This window comes from Trachypithecus francoisi, unplaced genomic scaffold (genome assembly GCF_009764315.1).
Source record: "Trachypithecus francoisi isolate TF-2019V2 unplaced genomic scaffold, Tfra_2.0 Lachesis_group15, whole genome shotgun sequence".
NCBI classification, from domain to species: Eukaryota; Metazoa; Chordata; class Mammalia; order Primates; family Cercopithecidae; genus Trachypithecus; species Trachypithecus francoisi.
Genome location: NW_022681460.1, coordinates 2,340,334 through 2,354,235, shown reverse-complemented (window position 1 = coordinate 2,354,235; position 13,902 = coordinate 2,340,334). Strand labels below are relative to the sequence as shown.

General features: G+C 54.9%; 2 protein-coding genes across 2 annotated transcripts; both read right to left on the bottom strand.

Moving 5' to 3' along the window:
• Nucleotides 1-2,777: 2,777 nt before the first annotated feature.
• DACT2 (dishevelled binding antagonist of beta catenin 2) lies at nt 2,778-4,885 on the bottom strand. The gene has a single exon (XM_033234198.1). It carries the CDS (start codon nt 4,869-4,871, stop codon nt 3,333-3,335), a length of 1,539 nt encoding a protein of 512 aa, XP_033090089.1. The 5' UTR covers nt 4,872-4,885; the 3' UTR covers nt 2,778-3,332.
• On the bottom strand, nt 4,875-13,518 carry LOC117098093 (dapper homolog 2-like; the record flags this gene model as incomplete). Its single annotated transcript, XM_033236566.1, has 4 exons — nt 13,008-13,518; nt 7,064-7,196; nt 6,077-6,355; nt 4,875-5,068 (listed from the first exon to the last, which is right to left on the bottom strand). Coding segments are annotated over exons 1-4 (852 nt in total), but the record flags the coding sequence as incomplete, so codon positions are not given.
• Nucleotides 13,519-13,902: the final 384 nt, after the last annotated feature.

Below are 13,902 nucleotides of genomic sequence, written 5' to 3'. Positions count from 1 at the left end.
TGAAGGCTGCCCCCGTCACCGAATCAATCACACCCCTCATATGACAGGCCACGCCCTGCCTTGCTGGGCTTCCTGGTTCATTTCTGCTTCAGTGTGAGTGGTTTCCATTATGTTTGTTTAGAGGAAAAATATGCACAGAACATAAGACATTCAGGAGATGAATGTTCACCACAGGGCAAATCCACCTCGGCCACGCAGACTTCTTGCAAATCCCTGTTCTCTGAATTCACGGTGCTTAAGACTCTGCCACACCCAGCAGCACCCCTGTTGTCAGCCCTCTCAGAAAAGGGCTTCTTATGACCGGCATTCTAATTGTTAGCTCTGTGTTTTAAAGCATTTCCCCAGGCTGCTATCTGCCCTAGGCCTGCATGTGGCATCCGCCGGCTCTTCCTAGTGGTGCCTGGGCGATGTTTGCAGCGGGGTCAGGGAGCCTCACCAACTCTGCACACTACAGGGAGGCCACAACCTGGGCTGACTCACCCCTTGTCCCTACTTTGAGGAGCACAGACAGACGTGGGTCCCTTTTCAAGCTGTCAGCTTACACCTCCTTCCAAACCCTGAGGAGCGATCAGCTTCATTCGATGAAGGGGGAAGCTGACTCAGCCGGGCTATGAGCAGGGCCAGGCAGGATGGGAACTGGAGCCAGGGCTGTCCTCAAGTACTGGGCTGCCTGGTCCTGCAGAGCACTGAGCGGAGCCAAGGAGTCGGGGTGCTGGGCAGACGGGGCAGGAGGGCTGGGGGACCCTCCGAGGACCCCCATGGAATCTGTGAGAATTCTACTTATTTACTCCAAACCTACTGGAGAGTAGAAGAGCCCTGGCAAGGCCTTGGGCCTGGGGCAAACTGAAATGCATGTTTGGGCCTCCGCAGTTAAAAAGCAGGGGGGCCGGGGGGGGGTGGGAGAGAGAGACTTTGAGAGAGGGAGAGAGAGAGAAAGCAAGAGCCAGAGAGTACAGTATTGAGAAAGACAGGATGGACAGACAAGGGAAAGAGAACTATTGATTGATCGATTTGGACTGTCAGATCACTGAGGACCCTTCCTGCCCCCGCTGTGACGGCTGCATTTTGTCTGGAGTCTGCCTGGTTCTCCTGGTCCATTCAGGGCTGTGTGGAGCAGGCCGGGATTTGGATTGGCTCGGCTGGAATGCACCCCTCAGGCTGCACGTTGGAATCTGAGTGGTTAGGAAACCACGCCCAGCTTTCTAAAAAAGACAGGCACTGTCAGAAGACCCTGAGAAGCCCAGACCCACTGCACTCACTCCCGGTCTGGGCTGATTCCCTGTGATCGTGGCTTGCAACCTGGAGTCTGAGCTCCCAAGAGCTGTGATACAAGCTAGGTCACCATAGAGGGTGAAAAGAAGTTTGCTCCTTCTGGATAGTGCACTCAGAGCTCCTGTGGAAAGCCCCAGTGAATGACCAGAACGTATGACTTAATGAACTTCCCAGCCATGTCTTCAGCATGGTCAGCTTCAAAAAAAATGCGTGGACTGAGGCTGGGCCCACAGTCCTGAGTGAGGACGGGGACTCAGGCTACGGGGCAGTCGTCACAACCTCACCTGCTCAGTGGTCCTGGAGAAGCCACGCTTCATCCTAAAAATGTTGCCATTTTTATAAAACACCCTGTGAATTAACTTTTACGGTAAAACCCCCATCCGTGAGTGAGTTTGAATCATCCTTTGAAATTTCAATGCAGGTTTTTAAAAAGCTTGAGGAAGATTCTGGCCTTCTGTTTGGAAGCAGATTTCAGGAAGGGCAGGTGAAACGGCACACAGACGAGCTCAATGGGTGTTAAATCTGTCTGCTCTGGCCCCTGGAAATGCTTACATTTTCTTGTGTTTTGCACAGAGAGCAGACCCTGCCCCCACTGTCTTCACTGTCAGGGAGCTCAGCGCAGCCTCCCCCTCACCTCCGCTTTGTTCTAGATCTGAAGTTCCCTATAGGCATCTAAAACCAACTCCTTGTTCCAGGAATATTTCACGCCTCCTTCCAAATCTACTCCTGTCTTCTGCTGGTTTTCTGACTGGCTTCCTTCCAACGATCCTGCCCAGCTGCATCTGCCCTGAGGAGCCCAGGATGTCCACGGGGGGCTTCAATGGCCTTCTTCACCTTCATGGCAAATTCCTTTTATCTTTCAGGAGAAAGCTGCTTTCTGATTTGAAAATGCTGTGACCCTCACCAGGCAGCTTACCTGAAAACACTGCTATCTTTCTTCTTGAAGAGTTGAGGATAATTCCGTTTGGAAAAGTAAACACCAAAAAAAAAAAGTGTTTTTTTTTCCCCCAAAACACTTTTATGCCCTACTTTTTTTTTTTTTTTTCTTTTTTTTGAGATAGAGTTTCGCTCTTGTCACCCAGGCTGGAGTGCAGTGGCGCAATCTCTGCACACTGCAACCTCCACCTCCCAGGTTCAAGTGATTCTCCTGCCTCAGCCTCCCGAGTAGGTGGGATTACAGGTGCGTGCCACCAAACCCAGCTAATTTTTTTGTATTTCTGTTTTTTGTATTTTTAGTAGAGACAGGGTTTCACCATGTTGGCCAGGATGGTCTTGATCTTCTGACCTTGTGATCTGCCCGCCTCAGACTCCCAAAGTGCTGGGATTACAGGCATGAGCCACCGCGCCCGGCCTATGCCTTACTTTTTATACTAAACCAGAGTTTAGTCTCTACTCACTCTTAAGGTGCGTTCCCCGCCCAAAGCTGGCGTGTGCCCTGTGACGGGCAGGCATGAAGATGATGGTGCCCCTACCATGTGCCACCCAAGGAAACAGAGAGAAGGAAGTTAAGAGGAAAGAAAAAGTTCCTTTTATTTGAGATCATGGCATAATTTGGTTGTCTGTGTACACTGACAGCATAACGTGGAGTTTAAACTTCAATTCAATTTCCAGCACAGAGTCCTGCAACCGCCTCTTTAAAATGCTTCTGGGGAGGAATGGTCAAAGGATTGGGAAACGCTTCCCCAGCCAGAGGGGAGTGAGGGCAGGGAGGGCAGGGGAAGGCCATGGGAGGATGACAAGGTGGAAACAAGGCGCCTGCCGGAAGCAGTATCCTGGGCAGACGTTGAAAAGAGACGCTAGGTCGGCCGGGGAGTCTGCTGGCATCTGAAACCAGAGCTCTGCATGGAAGTCTGTGCTGGCGCGGGGACTCACGGCGTACTCCCCGGGCAGAGCGTGTAACAGGAGGGGACTCCTGTTAAATGGTGGCCTCGGAAGATAAAGCGGCTTGGCGAGATGACACTGAAACCCAGACATGCACAGGACGCTGCGGGGAAAGGGCCCCTGTGTGCAGCAGGCTTCTCCTGATGCAGTCACTGCGCCTCACACCATGGTCATGACCTTCAGGGCGTCGGCTGGAACCTACGGATCTTCTTCTTCAGGGCCTTGGAGGCCTTGATACGGCACAGCTTGGGCACGGGGGACAGGAGTGGCCCCGAGCTGACCGGGACCTCCTGGGTCCAGGCCAGCTCCGTGTGCCCGGCCGCCACATAGCCCAGTGCCAGGTCACAGTCCCTGCTCTGGGCACCGCCCTCCTCGTCGCTGCTGCTGGACTCCTGATCTCCGAATCGGTTGGTGGTGTGGTCACTGGACTCCCCCTCGCTGTTCTCCGGGATGACTGAGGGGAACCGTGGGTCACACTCAGCCGAGTGCTTGGAGGGCTCCGAGTTGCTCCCAGTGTGGGCGTCCTGGCGGACCAGCAAGGGCCGGCCCCGGGCCTGTGGGCCACCTGCTCTTCTGGCCACGGGCCTGGGGGGCACCAGGTTAGACTCGGGACAGCTGGCCAGGCGGGCCCGGGCCGAAATCTCCACAGTGGACTGCCAGCGGCGATGCTTCCTCCTGGCCATCGAGGTGAGCAGTGCGGCCTCAAAGGGGAACAGGGCTTGGGCTGAGGTCCGGTGGCTCTCCTGCGGGGCCACCGCCAGGGGGACGAGGACAGGCACGGGGTAGAGGGTAGACTCGGAACAGGAGCGCCCGGGTGCCTCCCAGGCCAGGGCCGGCCTCCGCTGGAGCCCACCCCTCCCTGGGGACCAGTGGGCAGGGTCCCACTCCAGGGACGGCTGGGCGGCTGCAGGGGCTCCCTCAGGCCTCTCCAGTAGAAGCGGCGGCTGCCTTGCAAACCTCAGCACCTTGTCTGTGGGCCTTCTCTTGATTTTTTCAGCCTTGCTCTTGGGGGAACCCATTTTCAGACTGGCAGCCAAGGAAGGGTGGGCAAAGTGCCCAGAGGCACTTTGGGCCAGTGAGGGGCTCTTGTCCAGCATCCTGGATGGGGATATGACGTTGCCTCGTCCACAGTCCTGAGCTGGGGGTGTCTGCTGGGCCTTCCAGCTGGGAGAGGGCCGTGCCATGGTCTCCCTGAGGACGCGGCTGTTCGAGGGCTCCTCTGGAAGGTTGCCAGGGTGCGGGGGACCCTCAAGAGGCATGGATCCCTGCTGCCGGGGGCCCCTGCTGGCACCCCTGCTTCGAGCTGGCCCTCCCTCATCCTCCCTCCCTGGGGCGAAGACCAATAGTCGCCCTCCACCATCTGTACTGCAGCCCCCCTGCGTCTGTGGGGGTGGGGACGCTGCATGCCGTAGAGGTCCCTGCTCTCCCCCACTACCCTTTGCTGGGGTCTCCCGGCCCCACAGATGCAGCAGCCTGTCGATATAGGCTCTGGCTCTGGCCGGACCAGCCTCGAGGACCGGCCCAGTCTGGATGGTGTTCAGACCTGCGGGGCCTGGGGGGGTCTCCCTGGGGCACGAGGGACCACCGCTCTGTGGGGTTTCCTTACTCAGAGCAAACAGGGGGCTCTGCAGAGCCACCGCGTGCAGGGGGCTGGGGTAGGGGTACAGCTCCCTGCCGCCCTGGGACACCAGGTCTTGCCGATACTTGGGGTCTGGCATGTGCAGCGGAAGGTCCACCCGGGGGCTGGGGTACGGGTACAGCTCCCTGCCGCCCTGGGACACCAGGTCTTGCCGATACTTGGGGTCTGACATGTGCAGCGGGAGGTCCACCCCCTGGCAGAGGAGCCCGAGGAGCTCAGCACCTGTGCTGGCTTTCTGGAGCCCCGTGTCTGCCATCAGGGCTCTGTCAAGATCACCTAGGAACGAGAAAAATGAACAAACACGTAACACGGAGAGGATTTCATGTGCTGTTGATTTCATTTCATGCATGAAATGCAGCCAGGAAGGAAGCGCTGCTCATTCACTGCTTGGAGGAACTCCTGGGTCCCACGGGAGGCGGCGACTCCAGTCACCGGGGTCCGCATCTAGACACGGTGCGGGGCCCCGTCTGCATCTAGACAGAGGGCGCGGGGCCCCATCTGTGTCTAGACAGAGGGCGCGTGGATCCGTCTGTGTCTAGACAGAGGGCGCGGGGCCCTGTCTGCCTCTAGACACAGGGTGCGGGGCCCTGTTTGCACCTGCGGCACAGCCCCCTCAGCTCATTCTCATCCTTCCCCCTGAAGGAGAACGCATGGGGAGTAAGAGTCGCCAGTTCAGCGCCCTTATTTCCCTGAAGGCTTGGAGGCTGAAGAGGCCCCGCAGCAGTGGGATGGAGCCCCGAGGGAGGCCAGGGGCATGAAGCTAGTCCCTGCAGATGCCCTGGAGGAAATCACGGGGCTTCTCAGTAAGAAAAGACCAAATGGTTATTACTAAACCAGGCCTTGTATTACAAATAAAACAAGGCCAAAAATGACATCTGTGCCTTTGGAGACAGTCTGAAGACAACTACAGCCCCTCCCGGGCCCGCAGGTGGGATCCAGGCATGAGCCCTGTTCTCTCCCCACCAGCGCTTTCAACCCCGCTCTCCCTCCAAACACCAGTGGATCCAGGGTTTTTGAAGGATCGTTTTTAAGCTTGCTGATGTCCATTTTAAATACAGGGAAAAGTGCTGTGTGTTAGAAGAGCCAGTGGTGATGCACATGGCCACGTTTGATTCCTGCCTCCATCCAAACCACCACATGGCCCACGGAGGCCTTCCAGCATCCGTTAGAGCCTGAGGGCGCACCCATGTGGGGTCCCTCACTCTGCCCTCAACAGCTGGGGACTGCACTCCGCCATCCTCTGTGCCTGAGATGAGACCCCCACCTTCCCTGGCGGTTTCTTACCTGTAGACACCGGCCTGGGCCAGAATGTGCCCCACGGCTGGCCTGCATTCTCCATGCTGCCCCGGGGCCTGGTGCCCTCCTCGGTAGCCTGGGGTCTCCATGCTGGCACAGCAGTCTCATCAACCGACCGGGGCCTCCAGTCCCCCATGCTGGGCCTGGCCTTGGGGGCCTGGGCCATAGGCAACAAACTGCCCAGCGAGGGAGAGATGTGGTCACTGCAGACAGAGGCACAGGACGTGGACAGGGAGCAGGATCCACCGTCGCTCATCTCGTAAAAGCCTGGACACAGCAGACAAGGCAGGTCAGTGACCCCCATCCAGAAGAGCCCAGGGACCCCCTTCCTCCTGAGCTTGTCACGGCACAGGGGGGCCCAGGGAAACCCCTGAGCTGAGGCTACCGGAGGCTGTGGGCCATCGTCCACACGGCCGGCCTGGGAGAGTGTGGCTCAGGTGAAGATGTTCAGGATTCTTCCCAGGGGCTGTCAGTGAGTCGGTGAGAGCCCACTCCACCCCCACTTGGCAGCACTGGCCCTCCCTTTTCCTGGCAAGTGGTCCCTTTAGTCCTGGGTGGTCGATGCCTGCCTAAGGGGTGGCCTCTTCCTCTGGATTTCAGCCCGTTGAGGACAGGCCCCTGGCCCCTGTCTCTCTCTCTTCCCTGGCGCTTGCCAAGTTGAGAAGGAGACCAGTCTGGGGGGGTGCTTCAGCCCCAGGCCTCCTGAGTCCAGCGATGTCACTTAGACCACAGTGTGATTTTTGCAAATTAAAAAAATAAGAGCGAGGTAGCCAATTAATATATATGCCCTGAGAAAGGCTTCCGTGTTGCCTCCTAACTTTCAGATCAGCCTGATGAAGCGGCCGCCTCCCTGCACGGACACTGGGAGAGCAGTGGAATGGAATTTCAGCCCGAGACGGGCTGGTGGGACAGGCTTCACCTCTGCCTGGGCTGCGTGCCTGCCCCTGTGTCCAGGAGGTCAGGGCACCCTGGTACCTGAGCTGGGCCTGCTGTCGCTGTCCAGGGCCTCCCCTGAGGCTGTGCCCACATCCAGCTGCAGCTTGCTGATCTGCAGGTCCAGCTGGTCCAGGTGGGTCTTCAGGCCGATGTCCTGCTGTCTCAGCCGGGACTGAGAAGGGAAAGAAGAGAAAGGGAACTATTGTACCTACGGAGACCAAAACTTAAGGCTCAAAGGGGTGAACCATGCATTGTGAATGCAATTTGAACTCCCGAAGTCCACACGAAACACATCTTCTAAATCCGGCTGCTCCCCCTGCTCATACTGAAGCAATTTTCTTGCTCCACTGTCAGAAAAAGAAAGGTCTACTGACACCCATTCCCCCCACACACATACACACACGGGTTTTCTCCAGTTCAGGCTGCTTCACTTATCCGCACTTTCCAAATTACATTTCTTTATAAGGATACAGTATACTACAGCTTATGAGATTGAAATCAGGATCAAAAGCAACACCTCCTTTTGGTAGACAGGAACAACCTGCACCTTCTATTTTGCTGAGTTTTTCAGCCTGCGTAAGGGTTTACCCTCCTGTGTAATGCTTTACGCATCTTGTGCCTGGGTGCAGTGGCATCCTTTTACTCAGCCGCCTCTGGGTTCCTGGTGCCTGCGGAGCACAAACCTTTTGACTTTTCAAGAAGGTAAGAAAGTCCCTTGGAAAGAAAGAAAAGCTCCTCCTTCACTAATAAGTCCCTTCCCCTTCCCTGATAGAAGAAGTAACATTGTGAAATGTTACAGGCTTTGGCAGAGCTACCAGGGGAGAAGGTTCTCAGCAAAACATGGAAACTGTCAGCTTTACCTGGAATAAATGCAGCGTGAAAATCGGCCGTCAGGATCTTTTGTTTTGTTTTGTTTTGGAGACAGGGTCTTGCACTGTTGCCCAGGCTGGAGTGCAGTGGTGTGATCACCGCTTACTGCAGCATCAACCTCCCCAGGCTCAGGTGATCCTCCCTCCTTAGCCTCCCAAGTCTCTGGGACTACAGGCATGCACCACCATGCTCTGCTAATTATGTATTTTTTGTAGAGGTGGGGTCTTGCTATGTTGCCCAGGCTGGTCTCCAACTCCTAGGCTTAAGTGGTCTACCTGCCTTGGCCTCCCAAGGTGCTGGGATTACAGGCATGTGCCTGGCCAAGGGACTGTGTATTTAGAAGTTTCCATCACAGCCCTGCCCTGAGAGGCTGCGCCTTCTCCCGGCCTCGGCTTCCCCAACTCTAAAGGGCTTATTATGAGCATGTGTGTGTATACGTGTGTGTGCTTTTCTTTCAATTCTAAAACATTTCTTGTTTTGATGAACAATCACGATTAAGGCAAATAATTAATGAATGTAATTATGTGGTTGGTTCTCTTAAGAAAATGATTAATTATATTTCAAATTTTACGTGGGAAATGGGCAGTTCCCCTGAGTCCCATAACCTGGGCCTCGAGGAATGACTTCAGTAATTTCCACAATATGAGAAATCATTACAAAACAGAGGCAGGTTGCAATGCTTTCCTGTTCTGATGAGAGAAAGACTTCTCCGATTTTCCAAACGCAAGTGCCTACTATCAGCATGGATGAGGGGACGGAGGCCGGGCTCGACCCAGTGCACAGCTTCTGTGCCAGGAGCAGACCTCCTCCTCCAGGACCCAACTCCGGGGCCTCCCAACAACCTCCAAAGTTTGCACAGTGACAGAATCTGAAGCCATAATATTATCTGTGAATGTGAACACGGCAAAAACCAATCCTGAATTTAATCAAAATGTTATGCTTCCAGCATCACCCAGCTTCATGTAAACATACTGGCTTCTTATCCTCCACACTTTTACACAGGTAAACCGCTATCCAAGTGAACAGCACCACCAACCAAGCCTGCGCACAGGCGGGCTTTCCCACACCAGCTATGCGAAGAGGAAGCTTGGATCCAAACAAAGGGGCAAGCGTGGATTCTCACAGCACATGATTTTTCTTTTTCCTATCGTAAAACAAAACCCAAGGTACCGACAGAACATCAAGTTCCTTGGTGAGGCCACACCTCAACGTTTAAAAGGATCTATGTGCCTTCTCCTCTTCCAAATCACACTCTCCTCCTGAAGGAGGGGAGCCCCTGCACCCCAGCCGGCTTTGTCCTCCTCCTCCAGCCCCCTTCCCTCCCCCGTATCTGTGCTGGGTTAATTGCTTTGTGATTAATGTTTGGCCAGCCAGGCCTTCAGTTGCTGGTTTCTGATTAATGGTCTAGGGGCCGCAGGACGCACAGAGCTCTCAGGCACTCACCGGTTATTTATTACGTCCTCAGGTCCCGTCTGCGTCTGCAGGACTCCACCATTCAGGATTTACTCCCTGCCTGTAACCCTGACCACTGTCCCTAACCCCGACTGCTGTCCCTAACTTGGGGTTTGTATGACCGTGCTTTACATTAACTCTTTCTTAGGGTTAGACTTTGTGCTCACAGTCACAAAATATATGCGGCCAGGAAGGAGGAGAGTCCACTGCAAGGCCAGCCTCAGAGTGTGATCTCCACGCATGTCCAGGATTGGACTGACTCACTCCACAGCAGCAAGCGAGCCCTGGGTGGCCTCCGTGCTCTACTTCTCTCTGCAGGCGTTCAGGCTAACTCCAGGCGGCCCTCTGCAAGCGTTCAGGCTAACTCCAGGCAGCCTTGCCCAAGGTGTGCTCTGGGGGCATCTGTGCCAAACCCCCGGGCCTGGGGAAGGGGCAGGAGGGCCTGGTATAAAGGCGCTCATACCAAGCCTCTCCAGGCAGTGGGATCAGCTGGGCATACCTGCAGACCCCAGGCTCCAGGCCCCACTCATTTCCTGAGGCCTTACCCGGTAAGCCTGGAAACCTGCATTTTAACAAGCTTCCCAGGGACCACAAAAGTTCCTTATGACAACAAAAAGTTTGAGGACTTCTATTCCAGGGGGTGCTGTTAAAAAAAAAAAAAGGCTAATCCCTTTCTTTGAAATGCATTCTTTATGCACTGCAAGAGAATGACCTGATTTCCATGTGCTGTGCCTTTTCCGTGTGCAAGTCAACAGTCCAGCCATCGCAACACCTCTATGGCACATGCGGAGGATAAACGTGAAAAAGGCCTTACTATTCAGGATACGGACAGTATCCTGGGATCTGAAACACCTCCTTTCTATCCCTGAGAGCTAGAATGCACAAAGGAAACGTTCTATGCCTGAATTCCAAGGCTATGTGCCCTCCATTCTGGAGAGAGGTAAACGCTATTACCTAAGTTTAAAAGAGGCCTGTCAATCAACAGCGAAGGGGTTCCTGGTTCACAGACTGGACTCATGGATTAAAAAGCACTACCGAGCCAGGGGATGCCTGGCCCTAATGCGTGGCCTTGAGCAAGTTCGCACCCTGCCTCCCTTGGTTGCCCTGTGTGGTCACAAAGCAAGCACAGTCCGCCCAAGGAAAATGCCGGGCATCAAGTTTATGCGGCAGAATCAGACGTACAGCTTGCTCCTGCAGCATGGAATGTGGGAAGCTGCCAGGGAAAAGGAATTGTTGTAAGCTGCCACTTTTAGAACAAGTCACGACCAGCAATGGCAAGATGGGGAAATTCTTCAGGATAAGATTTCATTGCAGACTCCCGGAGCCCCTCTGCCTCTCTACCCTTGTGGAGACGGTACCCAATGGTGAAGGATGAGGCTCTTGGTCTACTCGTGGGCTCCAAGCTCCAGGAAGTGGATGAAGTCTTTCTATCTAGGGCTTGTTGGGGAACCTAACCCTTATGAATATGGGAATGGCCGGCACTTCTTGGGAACGACAACCTTCCTCACAAACATACATGAGGACGCAGAGTGAACCTTTTCTGGATTGGCCACGCAGCAGCAAACCCACTTGGGTCGGAGGGCATGGGGATCTCATCAGCTTAGAAACTCAGAACAGGGAGATCCCAAATTCTGAAATCATTTTCCCTTTTGTTGCAGCAATAAAAGCCACTCATTTATTTATTCAACAAAATCCTACTAAGCACCGCCTACTGCACTCTCCTTTGTGACACAGCAATTAAAAAGGTGCAGCACATTGCGATAAGCCTTGAAGTGATGAGTGCTGCTCTTTTCCCGACTGTTAAAATCCCTGGAAATGCCAACAATCATTCTCACCTGAGAATTCCTGTCGGCTAAAGCTGCTCAGGGCCTGATCAATGTTCTTCCTGCCTTCACACCTGAATGATGACCAATGGCCAGGTGAGCACCAGGGTGGGCGGAGGGGACCCTGAGTTAGCTGGGAGTTGCTGGAGTGTGTAACCATTCCAGCAAGCAAGGCTTTTCATTGTATTCAGCACTATAGAACTGCTATCACTTCTAATGTTTTTCCCTGTAAGAAAAATGCAAAAGTGTTAAGCCCTGGGCTGATGTCACACAAATTCAATTATTCTTCTCTTTTGATCACATAATCCGTCCCGAGAACAAAGTTTCAAGGCAAAGTCTGCATGTTCCTTCTGGTCCCCACATTAAAAATAATAATAATAAAATAAACAAAAAACCTGTTTGATCTTCTCTTCCAAAAGGCTACTTGTAATTAGAGGCTGAGCACTTGCAAGTTTGATTTGTATATTTCCTAAGCCAAGTTAATCATCACCTGCACTCTCACCCCCTCGACGGAACAGTTGAAGCCAGCATCTCAGCAGCACCCCCTTCCCATCACATGTGTGTAACACATCTGTGGCTGTCGCAAGCTGAGCTGAGGTCATGCAGAAGCTGAGATTGTGTCTGGGTGCAAACACACAAATGACCTAAACACACGGTCAGGATTTGGTCACTGGGTAAGCAAAGTCTGTACAGCAGCTACTTTCCTCTCAGGAGGCATCAGGGCAGAGTTGGGGGCCCAGGTTAATCCCACACAGTCTGCCACCTCCGGCTTCCACAAGGTCGGGAGATAACCGGGATCCTGGGAGGCATCCCAGACGCTGGGATTCTTTAATCCAGAAGAGTTTGCTACTTTAACAACCCGGCTGAGCCAGCTAGGCTGAGGGTCATGCCGCAGCTTCACGTGGGCAACGTTTAAAGGCAGCAACTTTTAACAGGACAGACTTAAATTTCTAATGTAAAAGAAATTTCACTATGTGTAATAGAGGTAACACAAGTAAACAGATATCTTTCTCTAGCCTTTTCAGTTTGTCTTTAAGAAAATACAGCAACCATGAAAACTCTTGTGCGCTGTTTCCAGTAAATTTTACAAAATCATACAATAACATAATAAGCAGAGGGGTAATGAGTGGAATTTCTTTCATTGTGTGAAAGGAGGGGTTCAGAGCACCCAGGTAGTGCTGAAGAGGGCCGGTGGCAAGGAAATCAAAGAGTCTGTCCTCTGGATCAGAGGACAGGCCTCTCCTTACAGGTCAGGTCACATTTTAAAGTTGAAGAGGCCTTTGTCAGCTACATGCTTTCCCCCAATACTTTATTACAGGGACGCGACCTGTAAGAAACGTCAGCACATCCTGAGGACAAATCGGGGTGCGCTTTACCACGCGGACACTGTTGCCCCTAACCCAAGACAGCAGGGGGGACCTGGTACCCCAGGAAGTGATGCCAGGATCCCAAGCCGACCTCCGCCAGGGGAAAGCCAGTCAGTACCCGTAGGTCAGAACAATGCTGTAACTAACCAAAGGGTGTCTCCCCTAAATCTGCCGGTTTCGGGATCCTGGCGTGGGTGGGCGCACATCCACGCAGGGTGGAGCGCGGGCTGCAGCCCCGGGCAGTTTTCAGGGTCCTCATCTGTGCGCTTCACCTCTAGGCACCTGCGCGCGGGGCCTCCGTGTCCCCCTCCTTGGAGACCCAACTGCATTCCAATCAAATCCCAAAGGACGTCCCCTCCATCCATCAGACGCCCCCCTCCCACTAACACACAGTCTGGGCCGGCACCCGGAGCGAGCAGCGCCTGTGGCCCCTAAACCCCGCAGCCCCGAGTCCCGGCGCCTGGTCCTTACCAGCTGCTCCTGCAGCGCGGCCAGTCCCGCCTCCAGCTGCTGCTCGGGGCCGTGGGGACCGTGGGGACCGCAGGGCGCGGCGGGCGCGGGCGGGGACTGCAGGGCCAGGGCGCCCCGTACCCGCTCCTGCTGCGTGGCGCGCAGCCCCTGCAGCTCCTGCAGTCCCGCGAACGCCGCGCGCAACCTCGCGCCCAACCTACGGCGGTCCCAGCCCGCGGGCCCCGGGGGTCCGCCCGGCGTCCACATCTCCCGGGCAGGGTCCCGGCCTCCCGAACCCCACGAGCTGCGCCGGAGGCCCAGCGCGCGAGGATCCCGAGCTGTGTCGCGGGTCCTCCTGCGCCTCCTCTCTCCGCCCCTGGCTCCACAGGTCGCCAAGGTGGGCTGGAATCTGCGGCCGGTCGCTGAGGGCGGGGTCTGCACGCGCCCCGAGGTCACCGCGGCCGCCCCTGGACCCGCCCCGCAGACCCCCCAGGGTCCCTCGCCGACTGCGGGCAGGGCGGGCGCACCCAGACCCCGGGGCCAGCTGAGCGCGTCCGTGACTTCAGCGGGGAGGGCCAGCCGGGAGGAGGAGCCCGGGGGAGAGGGGCAAGGAGGCGCAAGTGGAACAAAGGCGGAGAAAGGACTTGTTAAGGTTTTAAAATGTTTATACGGATAAATTATTGGGACATTATCACATTGCAGGGACGTGTTACCATAACAATCGCAGTAGAGATTTCAAAATCTTGCAGTTTGGAAACCGCACCTTGCTTTTTTTTTTTTTTTTTTTTTTTTGAGACAGGGTCTTGCTCTGTCGCCCAGGCTGGAGTGCAGTGGCATGATCGTGATCTCTTTTCACTGCAACCTCCGCCTCCCGGGTTCAAGCGATTCTTCTGCTTCAGCCTCCCGAGTAGATGGG

Coding starts and splice junctions, on each gene's coding strand:
- DACT2 (XM_033234198.1), bottom strand. CDS start 4,871: ATGCCAGACCCCAAGTATCGGCAAGACCTGGTGTCCCAGGGCGGCAGG.